Source organism: Mus pahari, chromosome 2, assembly GCF_900095145.1.
Source record: "Mus pahari chromosome 2, PAHARI_EIJ_v1.1, whole genome shotgun sequence".
NCBI classification, from domain to species: Eukaryota; Metazoa; Chordata; class Mammalia; order Rodentia; family Muridae; genus Mus; species Mus pahari.
This window is the reverse complement of record NC_034591.1, coordinates 757,531-774,223: the sequence shown is the minus strand read 5'-3', so window position 1 is coordinate 774,223 and position 16,693 is coordinate 757,531. Positions and strand designations below refer to the sequence as shown.

Below are 16,693 nucleotides of genomic sequence, written 5' to 3'. Positions count from 1 at the left end.
ATGGAACAGACAGAACCTGTGATGGTGGACTGGACAGAACCTGCAATGGTGAACTGGACAGAACCTGCGATGGTAGAACAGTCAGAACCTGCGATGGTGGGACAGACAGAACCTGGAATCGTAAGTCAAATAAACTCCGCTAGGAGTAGCTGCTGTTCTTTGTCTCTGCGTTCCTCATCTCTGCATTGTGAGTGCTCAGGAAAGGTTTGCTGAATGAAGCTCACAAGGCTCACTCAGAGGCTATTGTTCATTTTAGGTCTAGATTTTTTACCACAGTGCTGAGACTTATGAGAAGAAGCAAGTCATCATTAAATGCACAGTGTGCTCACGACCAGTGTCATTCTCGATGCTCCACTTAAAACCATGCTAAAACCTGAAGGACTTACTTCAGCAGAAAAGACCTGGCCGTGCTGCGTTACCTCTGCCCCAGAGCAATCAGGACCCCCGGCCGAGTCTACCCTCTGAGGACTTTCTGTGCGGAGCTCACCACTCTGTTCATCAGTATGTAAGCTTGAATCATGTTTAGAGCTTGCCGTTCTTTTCTTCTTCTGTTTCTTCAGAATGTCCCCATCATATTGGGCTTTTCTTTGTCGAAACCGAGCAAGCTATAGAGGAAGAAACAAAGTGGCATTACACTCATCTAAGGAGTTTTTTTTACCATTGTTAAAGCTGAGTCGCTTTATTAAAAACTCAAACTATCTCAAGAATGAATGACAAACTAAGGACAGGCGTCCTATCCTTATGAAAGTGATCACTGCCACACTGATGTAAGAAAGGAAAATGTCTTCAAGAGAACATCAGCTCAGAGTCAGAAGCTGGAGGGTGAGACGCTCTGTCGCTCCACTCCGAGCATTATCTGAAGATTTCAAACTGTCTGAAAGCACAACACACACGGAGTTCAAATGCACCCTTTGTGGGTTTTCTAAAGACAATTAGCCTGTGCCAAAAGAATCAACTATAAGTGTAGTTTCTCGCCTTGTCTATAAAGGAAGAGTGGAAACACTGTACATTCTAGAGTGAGGCTTTCTGGCCCTCCAAGATTAGCCTAGTGACAGCTATCTGTATGTACTATCCATATCACTGCACCATTCTTATTTAAATTATTTCTAAAAGAAATAATTTTAATCCTGGGCACCCCTTGCTATAAATTAAAGGTAAATGCCCTTTTTTTTTAAGTAGTCAACAAAAATTAAAACAAGGATGTATCTAACATTAAAATATTAAGACACTGATGAAAAAGTCCTAAGAGAAATGGACGTGTACTAAAACATGTAATTCAGCAAACACTTTCATCTATCATGGGAAAAAAGGAAAAGGTAAAAGGTATAAGTTTTCTTTATTATTATACAATGTGTTCAACACAAGGCTAGGACATACATAAGATATCATCATCTAGTCAGAATTATCATTCCACATACAACACAATGCTGAGTAAACTCTGGCGAACACTTATAAAAATATTAATTCAAACCATTACTGCTAATGGCAATACTCATCACACAGTAGTGGATATTAAATAGAATCACAGTACAGTTGCTATAAAAAGAAAGGCATCTACAACTCCCCTTACTAGAGACAAAGCAGGTCTCAGGCTTCAACTAGGAACAATCATATCTAGTTTGAATTTTAATAACACTAAACTCACAGCAATAGGTAAATTTTGGAAAACAAAAAATGTACTTCAATTTTGGTATGTTCACAACTTAAACTACAGGTGGTTTTTCCTAAATGTAATTTCTCTTTAAGTGTACTTGTGAGTAGCGTGTGTGTGTGTGTGTGTGTGTGTGTCTGTGTGTGTATGTGTGTGTTTGTGTGTGTATGTGTGTGTACGTGTGGTTGTGTGTGTATGTGTGTGTGTGTTTGTGTGTCTGTGTGTCTGTGTGTGTATGTGTGTGTTTGTGTGTGTGTATGTGTGTGTACGTGTGGTTGTGTGTGTGTATGTGTGTGTGTGTGTACATGTGCGTGCATGTGAATGTGCTTGCCTGAGTATGTGCACATGTGGACAGAGGCTGACTTCAGGAACCATCCCCTATCACTGCACTGAAGCAGTCGCTCATAGCGTTGACTGCGGTAGACTGGCCAGCAAGTTCCTGACATCTTCCTGTCTCTACCTATGTCCCCACCATACCCCACTGTGCTGAAATTATAGCTTCTCACCACCATGTCTGGCTTTTACCCACACTTTGCTTGCATAAGCAAGCACTTTGCATCCAGAGCCGTCTCCCAGCCTAAATTTTCTTTTCTTTCTTTTAAATAAAATTTCTTTCCTATGAAAAAGATACTAACCAGCACTTCTTAAATTTGAGCTCTTTAATCATTCTAGGGATAACCAAAAATAAGGCCTAGAGCTTTTGAAAAAAGGATCATACTAATAATATTACTGTATTACAACATTAGCTAAAAAGATAGCTTATAAGTTATTTTATAATAATGCTAAGGCAGTATTACTAATGATGTTAATATCATTATCAAAATATGACAGACTATGAATAAATATAGTATTTTAAACTTTACCAACTGTAAAATAATATACATAGGGATGCCCTATTTTTTGAAGAAATTAATTCAGCTGCTAATGCTATACAATATAAAGACAGACCACAGCCAGGGCTTTCCTAAGTCTTCAGTCATCCTGATTCACGCCTGCCTGAAGAACAGGTGCAGGGTCAGCTGCCTCTTTGTACATTATTAAGCCGCTGAAATGCAGTTAAAGTACTTTGTAGGATAGATCTATTCTTAAAAATAAACTGACTGGATTATTATTAAAATGCTACCCATATATAGAATCAGAAGTCCCGGCTCATCATTTAGAAAGAAAGGATCCCTCAGGGAGGATGCAATGCCAAAAATATTGAGAATGGAATTCTTAAGAGCACACCTCAGAAGCTGCTGTAATGTCATTTAGTTTCACATTTCAATTATTTACTCCATACAAATCACTTATAGCTAGTGTTTACTCAGATGTGTAAGTACACAGAGATCTGAAAGACTAAACACCAAATTATGGAAAGGTTGACTAAAAAGCAGAGGCAACAGCATGCACGACTAAACCCAATGGAGAAGACACACATGGACATGCACAAAGAGACCAATTCTACAACTGTATTTGAATGGGATGTTTCTAAAAAGGCATAAAATTGCAGAGACATTGTTTTCGGTCTGTTTTACTTGAGTCTATGGGGTCATAATTTCTCTTGGTTACCTATGTAGAAGATGCCTGATAGCAAGGACTTTAGTCCCAGAACACTGCGCACTAAGTATATGTTGAATAAAAGAGGGAAGACGTCACTTAGGGAAGACACTGTGAAGTAATAATTTTAACCTCTTGATGGCTTAAATGACACAACACAAAACACATCCAACTCTACAACTCTACAAGTCCCAGGGTTCAGAATTGGAATTAAATATTCTAAGTACTCATTAAGCTAATGAAAAACGTAAAACTACCTTTCTACTATAATCTTAAGAAAACAATTCAAAATCTGAGGAAAATAATATATGCAAGTTTTCCAGCATGAATTGTGCTTATTTAAAAAAAAATATAGACCTTGAAAGACATCTCAACTTCATATGAAAAAACAAAAAACCCAGGATAGCCAAAACAATCCTGAATAATAAAAGAACTTCAAGAGGAATCACCATTCTTGACTTCAAATTGTACTACAGAGTAACGGTGATTAAAAACTTCATGGCATTGATATAGAAACAGACAGGTCAATCAATGGAATAGAATCAAAGTTCCAGAAATAAACCCACACACCTATGGACACTTGATTTTTGATAAAGAAGCCAAAACTATTCAATGGAAAAAGAAAGCATCTTCTACAAATAGTGATGGTCTAACTGGTCTAACTGGATGTCTACAAGTAAAAGAATACAAATAAATCTATATTAATCACCCTGCAAAAAAAAAAAAAAAAAAAAAAAAAACTCAAGTCCAAATAGATCAAGAACCTCAACATAAAACCAGATACACTAAATCTCATAGGAGAGAAAGTACAAAATAGCCTTGAATACATTGGTACAGGAGACAATTTCCTGAACAGAACACATATGGCTCAGGCTGTAAGATCAACAATTGATAAATAGGACACCTCATAAAAATGCAAAGCTTCTGTGAAACAAAGGACACTGTCAATAGGACAATACAACAGCCAAAGGATCTTCACCAACCCTACATCTGACAGAGAGCTAATAGCCAAATTTTATAAAGAACTCAAGAAGTTAGACACCAACAACCCAAATAACCCAATTTAAAATTAGGGTCCAGAGCTACAGAGAATTTCAAATGGCCAAGAGGCTATTAAAGAACATTCAAAGTCTTTAGTCATCAGAGAAATGTAAATCAAAACAACTGTGAGGTTCCAAATTACACCTATCAAAATGTCTAAGCTCAAAAACTCAGGAAATAGCACATGCTGACAAGGATGCGTAGCAAGGAGAAGACTTTTCCAGTGCTGGTGGGAGTGCAAACTTGTACAACTACTTTGTAAATCAATTTGGTGGTTTCTCAGAAAACTGGGAATAGTTCTACCTCAAGACCCAGCTATACCACTCCTGGGCATATAACCCAAAAGATGATTCAACATCTCACAAAAACACTTGCTTAACTATGTTCATAGCAGCTTTATTCATAATAGTTAGAAACTGGAAACAACTGAGATGTCCCTCAGCTGAAGAATGAATACAGAAAGTGTGGTACATCTACACAATGGAATACTAGTCAGCTATTAAAAACAAAGATATCATGAATTCTGCAGGCAAATGGAGGGAACTTGTGATTATCATCCTGAGTGAGATGGACATGCATGGTATGTACTCACTGATCAGTGGATATTGGCTATAAAATACAAGTGCCATGTTACACTCCACAGACCCAAAGAAGCTAAACAAGAAGGAAGGCCCAAGTGAGGAGGCTTGAATCTCACTAAAAGGGGAAACAGTCCTAAGAGGCAGATGAAGAAGTGGGTGGAGAGGGGATGGAGAGAGGAAAGGGGAGTTCAGGGTCAGGCGTGGGGAGGGGCAGAAGAGGTGGCTATATAGCTATGAGAATGAATGCAAATTTTGCAACTGACAGGGGTGAAGAGGAGGGGAACATCTCCAAAATGAGACAGAGACCTGGGATGAAGTAAGGTACCCAAGAACCAGTGGAGGTAACCTTAGCTGTGACTTCTATAGCATTGAGGATATGGAACCTGAAGAGGCCATCTCCTGTAGCAAGGCAGAAACCCCAGTGGAGCAATAGATACACCAATACACCCACAAAACTTTTGACCCTAAATTTATCTACAAGAAATGCAGACGTGGGGGATGAAGCAGAGACTGGGAGAATAGCCAACCAATGACCAACCCAACTTGAGAGCCATTCCACAGGCAAGCACCAATCCCTGACACTATTCATAATGCTCTGTTATGCTTGCAGAAAGGAGTCTAGCATGGCTGCCCTCTGAGAGGCTCCACCCAGCAGCTGATTCAGGACAGAGGCTGACAGCCACAGCCAAACAGTGGATGGAGCTTGGGGACTCTTATGGGAGAACAGGAGGAAGGAATGCTGTGCCCAGAAGGAGATAGGAACTCAGGAAGACCAACAGAGTCAACTAACCTGGACCCCTTCGGCTGTCAGTCTGAACCACCAACCAAAGAACATACAAGGGCAAGACCTAGGCCTCCCCAAAGATAAGTAGCAGATGTCCAGCTTGGTCTTCCTGTGGGTCCCAAACAACTGGAGTGGGGGCGATCCCAAAAGCTGTTGCCTGTCTGTGGGATAGGTTCTTCTAGCTGGGCTGCCTCATCTGCCTCAGTGCAGGAGCATTCACCTAGGCTGGCAGAGACTTGATGTGCAGGGTGAGGGGACACCTAGGGGGATCCTCACTACTCAGAGAAGCGAAGTGGAAGATGGGGGTAAGAATTGTAGGAGAGGGTGACTGGGAGAGGAGCAGTGAGAGGGATTTAAAGTAAATAAGTAAAAAATCAATCAATTAATCACACTTTTAAAAAAAACAAAAGAAACAAGATCATCTTACATATTCAATTTTTTTGGCTATTTAAGTTATTTTTATTTTAAACCTGAAAATGGTAAGTTGACAGGAAAAAAAAAAAAAAAACTACTCAATTGGGTAACCACCTGACACTGAAGTGATACACTTTAACTTACTGAGAAAACATTTATTCTAAAACATGCTGGAAATTCAGACACCAGCCATCTGTGTTTGCCATTTGGAAGCCAATTATAAAAATGTTAACATATGTAGTCACAGAAATAGTTGCAAGATTTTCTGGAAAGATAACGTGTCCATATACATTTGCCTTCCAAAACTGGTTCAGACCCCAAGCAAATGTCTTAGTCTAACCAGAACAAGAAGAAAAGACTAAGCAGTCATGTACTCCTAAACCCAGGAATTACAGTGACATAAAGAGTCATTACCAGAAAGAAAGAATTTCAGAACATTCTATTACATATGAAAATATGCTAATTTCTATAGTGTTATGTTTTTTAAAAGACTGCTTATAATCTGCTTAGTTTTCTGTGTTCACTGAGGGTTTACCAAACTCGGCTAAACACTAGTCAAAATATGGGTCCCTAACATTAGGACCTTTTAATCTAGGCCAGACTGATACTTCATCAAACTGTAATAATTAAATGAGATAAAAGCCTGAGTGTGGTTTCTTAAGCATCAGAGTCCTGTACAGATGGTCGAGTATAGGAATCGCTCTTACCCTGACTTCCTCAAAGGCTTTCCAGAAGAGAGAAGGCTGCCCAGTCTTACACACATGCAGGGCAGGACTTGGCAGTTCTTAGGTAGTTAATACATAGTTCATTTCTTCAATAGGAGTGTGTTGTCTATTATGTAGCCACTCTTATGCTAAGCCAGAGAATACACTGTGATGCATAGAACACACTTGGGAAAAATAAAAAAATAAAAAATAAAAAATGATTAAAAAAAAAAACACCCTACTCTGATGAACTGTAATGCAGTAGAAAAAATAAAATAAACACACAAATATATTGTTTCAAGCAATAAAACATGGTTTTAGATTTTTTTTTAAATGTATGCTTTGAAAGAGCCTGAGACAGAAATATTTGAAGATGTAAGGAGAGGTCAGCCAACACCAAGAAAAGAATATGGAAGCTGGTGTACAAGGATGAGTATTAATTATCTGCCTAAGAGCACGTCAGCGGTACAGCTTGGGTTCCTAGTGTCCTCCAACAGACTCATGCTAGGAATGCCTGGCTTCAGCTAGCACTGCTACTGTGAGAGGGTGCGGGACCTTAGGGAGGTGCAGCCCAGTTGGGAGAAGTAGGTCAGCAGCCAGACATCATGACCCTTGAACCCTGCACTCATGAGGCAGAGTTGGGCGGATCTCTTTTCTACTTGAGAACAACTTTTTCTACATATAATGCATTCTAGGCCAGTCAGGCTACATAGTAAGAACATTCAAGAGAGAAAGGAGAGGGAAAGAGGAGGGGGGGGGAAGGAGAGAGAGAGAGAGAGAGAGAGAGAGAGAGAGAGAGAGAGAATGAGTATGAGAATGTATTTTTCTCAACATATAAATGTTGTAGGTAGCCTCCTCTCTGAGAATTAGCTTTTATGGTACCAGAAAGTGCCATGCCAGCTTCCAAAGGAGGGAAGCTACCAGCAATACTACCTAGCTACAGCTCCTATGGGCCGCAGCAGTTCATCTGCCTGGCATGATAACCCTAAGGGTGCTGTAGCGGCAAGCACACCTTGGTGGTAACCAACAGCTCTCTAATTTGACTTGAAGCTCACTACACAAGAGAGAACTCATGGCTGGTATTGGAAAGGTAGCTACCTACCGAAGGCAACTCTAGAACTTGAAGAAGAACCGGCAGCTGCACTTTACGAAACCACCATAACCCCTAACTGATGCTAAGTACAGAAATGTTCTTTTATCATTAATCTTTACCTTACAGGCGCACTGAATGTATTCCATTGTAAGTGAAACATATGTCTAAAGTATGCAGAACCAACTTTCTAGGAAAGCAGCAGTGAGCACGGCCTCTACCATTTACAGCAACCCTGATTCTCTACCTACTTCACCGTGGTGAGAACACATTGAGTCCATTAGATTCTTCTCTTGAAGTTAGGGAACTAAGAGGTTCTGGCGGTTTGAAAGAGCATGCTCCCCCCAGACGCTTGTGTATTTGAACACTCGGTCTCCAGTCAGTAGTGCTGTGTGGGACATGTAGGAGGTATGGCCTTGTCAGAGGCAGTCTATCCTTAGAGGAGAGCATGAGAGTCAGTTCACTCACTCTAGAGCATGTCTGCGGCTCAAGATGTGAGCTCTCTGCCTTAGTGATCCAGCCGCCAAAACAACGGCCCACCGCCATGATGACCTCACTGTTACAGCATCAACACTGGTACCATACAAAAGAAACTCTTACATAAGCTGCCGGGGTCATGGCATTTTGTCCCAGCAGCTCAGCAGGAACTAACAGAGGTAGTCAACTATCTAGAAAGACATGGGAAACATCCCAGCGAAGGGATCTAGGATCAGCACGTGATGTTTTACTCACTGGAATCTTAGCTGTCCTGCTCAGACCACCTCTAAAGGGCCCTTTGCACCCTGCTCAAGAATACACAGGCACAAATAGTTTCCTCCTTACCCAGCAGAGCCAGGGTTTCATCACTACCACTGTTGCTTGTGTTTTAGCATTAGATGATCCCTCCTTCCTCAGATACACACCAAATAAAGTAACTGCTGTACAATAAATCAAAACACACAATGGCTCAGTGGAGCAGAGTCAGGAAACTGGTTCTGCCAGTGGTACCCAACCCTTACTGCTCACTGATTTTCAAAATAATGAAGCTTGCTTCCTACCCTAAATTTTCATTTTGGTAAGCCATGTGACCTGGATGTCAAAACTTGCAAGCACGGGTGCTTCTGAGACAGTAAGATGTGGCTGTGCACTTACTCTATGAGTAGACAGGCCTCTGGTGCTAAGCAGTTTTTCTTTGTGTCCCCTATTCACACTGCACGGCCTTTCTGCTCCGACAAAGGGTCTCATGTGGTCCCAGCTATCCTGCCCTCCTGATCCTCCTGCTTTTGCTAGGACTGGAGGAACTGTACCACCAGTCCAGCTATCTGCCCCTTCTTTTGGTTTTAAAATGTATTTGGAGGCTCCGTTGGATAGGACAGATCTAGGAATCCACCCCCTTGCATTTGGCCAGGCGTAGGCAGGTATAGTCAAAGAAAGCTGATCTGAAAAGGAAGGAATAAAGAATACTAAGAACGTGAAGCAAGTGACAGAAAACAGCAGCAGTCAAGTGGCTTTCCGGGTTCCACGGAGCCTGACTATCCTCCTCTGTCCTCTGATCCATCTCTACAACTGCTCTTTCTCTCTTCTTCACTCACCTTAGCTTTTGTTTCAAAACACAGAAACCTCACCTGAATTAGACTGCTTTTCATTGATCTACTCAAGTCAGGAGTGTGTGTGTGTGTGTGTGTGTGTGTGTGTGTGTGTGTGTGCGTGTGTGTTTAAATCAAGGTTTTAATGTTTTCTTCATATAACAATTCACTCATTACTGCTTTGGTAGCAACATATCTATCTGAAAATGGATGCAGTACTTGGAAAGTACTTTTCAGAGGTGAGACAAAGTAAAACAATGAACACACCCTCTTTTTAACAGTTCCCACTACTTATGCAATCAAGCTGTTCTATGTTCTATGCTTACATGGTTCCTGGTTAACTGACCATTCGTTCCTTCTCTGGCCTCATTTTCTGCTGTTCACCATAATCATCTAAGTTTCAGCATGACACAGATGAAAACAATAGCTGACACTCTCAAACACGCAATAGCTGCCGGGCGTGGTGGCGCACGCCTTTAATCCCAGCACTTAGGAGGCAGAGGCAGGTGGATTTCTGAGTTCGAGGCCAGCCTGGTCTACAAAGTGAGTTCCAGGACAGCCAGAGCTACACAGAGAAACCCTGTCTCGAAAAACAAAAACAAAAACAAACAAACAAACAAAAAAACACAATAGCCTGACTTCATCAATGGCTGACACTCTTAAACACGCAATAGCCTGTGTCTCTTTTTCTTTAAATTTATTAATTTATTTTATGTGTCAGTGTTCTGCCTACATGTACCACATATGTGAGTGCTGCCCACTGATGTCAGAAAGCACTGGATGGGCTACAACTGGACTTAAGGATGGTTGAGCCACCGTTGGAAGCTGGGAATCAAACTGAGGTTCTCTACAAGAGCAACACATATTCTTAACCTCTATGCTGTATCTCCCGCCCCCTGACAGTGTTTCAAGAGTTTTAACTTTATTAGCTAACTCTACGGTATAACACTAGTTCCTGAGGCAGTTACTGTAAGAGCTCCTGTTTTTACAGATGTGAAGAAAGGCAGGGAGAGAGGTAGTCTCCTACTCACAAGGTGAAAAAATACAAACTCAATTTGATCTTACATTGCCTTTGCCTGGTTTAGTCCAACCTCACCACCTACAAGTACACTGATTTCACAACAAAATTTCTCAAGAAATTCTACTCTCAAAAAGAACTTCTGATATATGTGTCACAAACTGATTTTTCACAGTCTTGCCCAAAACCAACAACTTGGGCTGTCCATCTGGATTTTTTTTAAGTAAAATATTTACATCTATCCGCACATCCGTCTGTCTGTCTGTTTAAGGGAGGGCGGTACCATGGCACTTATGTGGAGGTCAGAGGACAGTTTCCAGGAACTAGTTCTCTTCTTCAACTACATGGGCCGTGGGGATCAAACTCAGATCCATCAGGCCTGGCTTTTATCCAAGAAACCCTTCTCAGACTGCCAAAGTGGCATAGATACTCCGCCCTCTCTTCTTTTTACAGCCCTGGGAACTGGATGCAGAGGTTTAGATGAGGAATGGCCCCTACAGGCTCACAGATCTGAGCACCTGCTCCCCAGGGGGTAGTACTGTTTCCAAGGTTATGAAACCTTTAAGAGATGGCACCTTGCTGGAGGAAGCACATCACTGGGGCGGGCTGTGAGAGTTTGGAGCACTGCCCCATTCCTTTGCTTTGCGACTGCAGCAGAAGAGGATCTCAGCTCTCAGCTCCAGCAGTCCACTGCTATGTATTCCCCACCACTACAGACTGCTCTGGAACATTAAGGCAAAATAAGCCCTCGTGTCACTACTTGTGATGGGTCATGGTGCTGTACGGCAGCAAGAGAAAGGAACCCATGTGTTTCACGTCCCACCCAACGGCACAGAACCTTCCCTGGGGAAATGGCTAATGAAGCAGTGGACAGAAAGTGGCTTCTGAGGAAAAACACAGAGCCTAACCTTAGGGCCCTCGACAGACAAGCCTTAGCAAGCAACAAAGACTTTGTGCTGAGAGTCAAGAAAGGGAAGTGGTCTTAGCTTTATACTGCTGCATTCTGAAGTGTGTGTAAATGATAAACCTATTCAGTTTCATTCAGACATTAAAATGTTTAGGGTTTTAATATTTTAATTAGTTCCAGATAGTTCAAATAAATTTAAGGCTTTAAAAAAAAATTAACCTCTTCCCGAAAGGAAAAAAGAACAACCCTAGACATACAGACACTCAAACAACATAAAAGTCTCAGTGAACAGCAATGTACAGAAGGATCACAACCATGAACTGGAAACAAATATTGCATGGCTCAGGAACTAAAGGGATAAAAGAATACTACAGAGTACAAAATGGACTACAAATTTAAATAACCTTGTAAAACCACTGCTGGAACAATGCTAATTCTGGATAGTCTGAATATTTAGCACTTTTGAATCTATTAACTCAAGTATAAACAGTCTATGTATTGTGCCTAGACAGGCATCAAGTGATTTAAGTTATAGTGTTTGAGTGATAACTACTATGGGATTTTTTTAAGAGGATACAATATTATAGCAAAAGTCTCTTTCACTGGTGAACCATACATATAGGTCTATTGTGTTCATGTATTTTTAAAAGATCTTTTCGTGACTCAAGACCAAATGTGTTCCCATCACAGACACGGACAGCAATGTCTAGGCCAAAGGCCAACAGGTGCCTGCTTCAGCAAACTGCACGCACTTGTGAAACAGCTGACTGTGAAAGAGTCTCTGGCCCACAAAGCAAGCAAGGGAAATACATGCTCCAACCTACTCACCAAAACCTTATTTGTGGCTAGCAAGAGTTTAAACTGTATAAGCCCAAGAAGGTAACTCCAATGGGATGGGTTTCTATCAGTCCATTCCTGGCACATAAGTATATACGCACTGTGCATGCATGTGTGCATGCATGTGTACACAGAATTATATAATATATAAAATAAGGTGGTAAACGCACTGTTAAATATAGACCAAGATTTTATTTTTCTTAAAGATCCACTAGTGGTCAAAAAAAAGTACATGAAAAGATATTCTTCATCATTAATAACTGGGAAATCCTGAACTAAATCCCACTCTGCATCTAATAACTTAAAAAAGAAGACACAGGTGCTGGTGCAACATGAAGAAGCTGAATTCTTAAGACACTGTAAACAGGAACAGACAACAGTACAGCTACTGTCCAAAATAACCTGAGCAGCCTGCCAAAGTATCAATGCAATCTGCACATGACCAGATTCTCACTCCCAGGAAACACAGCAGAGAGATGAACAGGTACTCCAGTACTGCTACACAGCTGTTAGAGCAGCAGGGACCACCGCAGACTAAAGGTGAAAACAACCTAAATCAGTACCAATGGATGAAGTATAAACAAATCAACTGGAATTGTATTCAGTTGCTTCTGGCTAGAGAAACAAGGGAATGAAAATCTCTACAGCACAAGGTTTTATTCTGGTTTGGTAAAAATAGGCATGGCGGTAATGGTATAATGTAAAGCTATGCCACTAAAAAGTTTGTTTCAGAATGGTTTGTGCTTAGGTGAGTCTTACCGGAATTTAAAAAATAATAATCCAACACTAGCTTTCCATATCCAGTATTTCTATCAGTACTTTACTAATACTGATACTAATACTTCAAGGCATAGGCTTGCGATTCATGTGCTGTAACAGGATGGCAGAGTTTGCAAGAATTTAAGTAAGTGCTTGCTAAGTAAAAGTCCACAGCTGTAGTTGTGTTTAAAACAAATGAGAGAATAAATGTCTGCAAAGTCCTAGAGTCTTTTCTACTAGGCCAGAGGACAGTATTACATGTATTCTCTCCATCTCAGAGACCTGCATGCAGGCGCACAGAGAGAGACAGAGAGACAGTGCGCGCTCAGAGAGAAAGAGAGAGACAGAGACAGTGCACACACACACACACACACACACACACACAGAGACAGACAGACAGACAGAGACAGAGACAGAGAGATGCAACCTTTATAACAAACTAACAAACTTTCAAATTTTCAGTAGTTTTTCAAGTTAAAAGGTTAAAGTTTTAGCCAAGCAGTGGTGGCGCACACCTTTGATCCCAGAACTGGAGAGGCAGAGGCAGGCATATCTCTGAGTTCAAGGCCAGCCTGGTCTACAGAGTGACCAGTCTACCACAGCCAGGGCTACACAGAGAAATCCCATCTTGGGGGTGGGGGGTGGGGATGTTTAAGAGAATACTAATCAATTGAAAAGAATTCTAAATTTTAATTTTAGAAGAATATTGCTGCAAAATAAATACGCTATCCTAATCAATGTTCGACAGGTCACTGCCATGTCAGACAAGGCTAATTTCAATTTCACTAAAGCACAACTCCCGAGCACTGTGTAGCATTGCTCTTGCTAGAACCATTTTTCTTTATACAGTGAAGACATTTGGAGCTGGAATGACAGCTCAGCAGTCAGGAGCACTTGTTTTTGCAGAAACCTTGATTTGGTTCCCAGCACCCACATGGAGGCTCACAACCATCCATAACTCTAGTTCCAGGGGACCCAACACCCTCTTCTAAACTGCAAGGGCACTAGGCATGCACATAGTGCATACACATACATGCAGGGAAAACATTCACACACATATAATCAAGTACATGAATCTTGAAATAGGACATTGTTTTCAAAGACCTTTGTTCCATTCTTGTCACAGGATAGCCCAGAACGTGTTTGTCACTTGACCCCTTCAGCTTGATAGACAGTACTGCCATTTCGGAGTAACAGCGTGTAGAAGAGAAGCAGGACAGCCAGAGGAGGGCTGTGACAGAGGGGTGGGACAAAGACCGTTCAAATAGGCGCAGCTCTCCCTTGGGTCTCTTTCACCTCTGCTTTGCCACTGGGGGTTTACTCCAGAGACCTTGCCTTTGAAGAAGCTTCCACACACATTTTCTCTCACTTCAGTGAAACCTGCAGATAATGAATGACTTTTCAATTCCTGGTCTGCCATGCTGTGAATGAAGAGGGTATCAACCCCTGCACTGCTGAGAACATGAGAACGCTAGACAAGCTACATCTGTCACACCTGGAGACCGCCTAACGAGAAACAGGAAGGCAGGAGAGAAGTGCGCGTGAAGACAGAAGGTGAAAACCCTGGCTGTCCACATCTCAGAGAAAAGCAAGCCCTTTTTTCTTTGCATATACCTGGTGCTACTCAAACCGTGAATGCCTGGTGAGCGTATAAAAATCATAACTGCTAATAAAAAATGAAGAAGCCAAGAACTTCAACTAATTCACTAAACATTGTCTATTCTATAAAGCACTGCCTCGCTGGTACAAAACTTCCATTGTAAAAATTGTACTGTATGTACCAAGCTTTTAAAAACATCCCTATACTTCATTCCTCCTTAGAATAAGGAACAAAATAATACCCATGAAAGGATATAGGTACAGAGACAAAATTTAGAGCTAAGATGAAAGGATGGACTATCCAGAGACTACCCCATCCGGGAATCCATCCCATCATCAGCCACCAAACCCAGATACTAATGCACATGCCAGCAAGATTCTGCTGAAGGGACCCTGATATTGCGGCCTCTTGTGAGGCTATGCCAGTGCCTGGCAAACACAGAAGTGGATGCTCACAGTCAGCTATTGGATGGAACACAGGGCCCCCAATGGAGGAGCTAGAGAAAGTATCCAAGGAGCTGAAGGGGGCTGCAACCCTGTAGGTGGAACAACAATATGAACTAACCAGTACCCCCTGAGCTTGTGTCTCTAGCTGCATATGTAGCAGAAGATGGCCTAATCGGCCATCATTGGGAAGAGAGGCCCCTTGGTCTTGCAAACTTTATATGACCCAGCACAAGGGAAGGCCTGGGTCAAGTAGTGGGAGTGGGTGGGTAGGGGAGCAGGGGGCGGGGGGCGGTATAGGGAATAGCACTTTCAGGATAGCATTTGAAATGTAAATAAAGAAAATAATAATAATAAAAAATTTAAAAAAGAAATAAAAAAAATAAAAATTGTACTATATGTACCAAGCTTTTAAAAACATTCCTAATATGATTTAAAGATATAATTGCATTATAATACTCTTTATATAACAGTAAATTTCCAAGTAATTTTACTTGGAAAAGTAAGTCATTTAAAATGGAGCTGAAATGTTTGGTTCAACACAGGACAGACAGCCTTGTGGTGCCATTCCTGACCATTTCATAGTAAACAGGGTTTGCCTGGGTCCGAAAATACTTGATAATCTGGTAATATCTCTCTCCAGGGAACAGGCTTTTACAACATTAATACGGAGGACCCTAGAGCAAACGCAAAGACAACCACAAAGTAAAGACACGAAGCTGGCGGAGAAGTCTGATCTGCTTGGCTTCATTCTCCTTGGAATTTTCACAAACTCGTCTATGATCCCCAGTTTCTGGGTTCTTCAGTTGCTGCACATCTAAAACAGCAAAGTAGAGCAAAGGAAAGGAAAGCGGTAAGGCCAGATGATCCAATGAGACGGGAGAGCAGCGGAAAGGGTAAGACAGACAGAATTTCAAGGCAGATCCACTGGGCCTGGAGTGCCTGGGGCACCCGTCTGCAGTGCTGGAGACAGACTGGAGGAGCAGGAATTCAAGGCCAGCCTGGGCTACATGACACTTTGCCTTAAAAAAAAAAAAAACCAGGCATCCCCAAATGCCTTCTAATACAGAAGCCACCTATATGACACAAGCAGTGCTGGAGTAAAGCAGTACCAGGCCAGGACCACAGGACAGTCGGAGACCTAGCTATGCCACCATGCTCTATGGGACAGTCGTGTCAGACAGCACACACATTACCATACTGTATCAATCAGGCTTGATTATTTTTTAAAATGGTATTAGAAATTATTTTTCCTAATCATTACAGAACTATTTGGGGATGGGGATATGGCTTAGGACCATCAAAACAGGAGCTGCGCTAGCCTTTGGTGCTTCCTGCCAGACATCTTTCGGGTTAATTACTTTTCCTGTTACTGAGACCAAATACCTGAAAAAAAGCAACTTTTCTGTGTCCCTTTGTGTCTGCCCTTTGCCCGTACAACCTCCCCAGTGAAAGAAAAAAATAAGTAAACAAAGCAAGCATAGCAAACATCTCGTCGTGTACGCTGTGGCATGTCACAGTGTGTTCCGTGTATGCTGTAGCATGTCACAGTGTGTTCCGTGTACGCTGTAGCATGCCACAGTGTGTTCCGTGTACGCTGTAGCATGCCACAGTGTGTTCCGTGTACACTGTAGCATGCCACAGTGTGTTCCGTGTACGCTGTAGCATGTCAGTGTGTTCCGTGTACGCTGTAGCATGCCACAGTGTGTTCCGTGTACGCTGTAGCATGTCACAGTGTGTTCCGTGTACGCTGTAGCATG

The 16,693-nt window shown here is 41.8% G+C and overlaps 1 protein-coding gene across 5 annotated transcripts in view; it reads right to left on the bottom strand.

The window, feature by feature from the left end:
• Akap9 (A-kinase anchoring protein 9) overlaps positions 1 to 16,693 on the bottom strand; it is a 146,899-nt gene that overhangs the window by 126,021 nt on the left and 4,185 nt on the right. For all 5 annotated transcript variants that reach the window (XM_029535100.1, XM_029535101.1, XM_029535104.1 and 2 more), the window contains exon 2: positions 387 to 605. In XM_029535100.1, the coding sequence (XP_029390960.1) occupies positions 387 to 605 (219 nt within the window). The remainder of the gene's footprint in view (positions 1 to 386; positions 606 to 16,693) is intronic.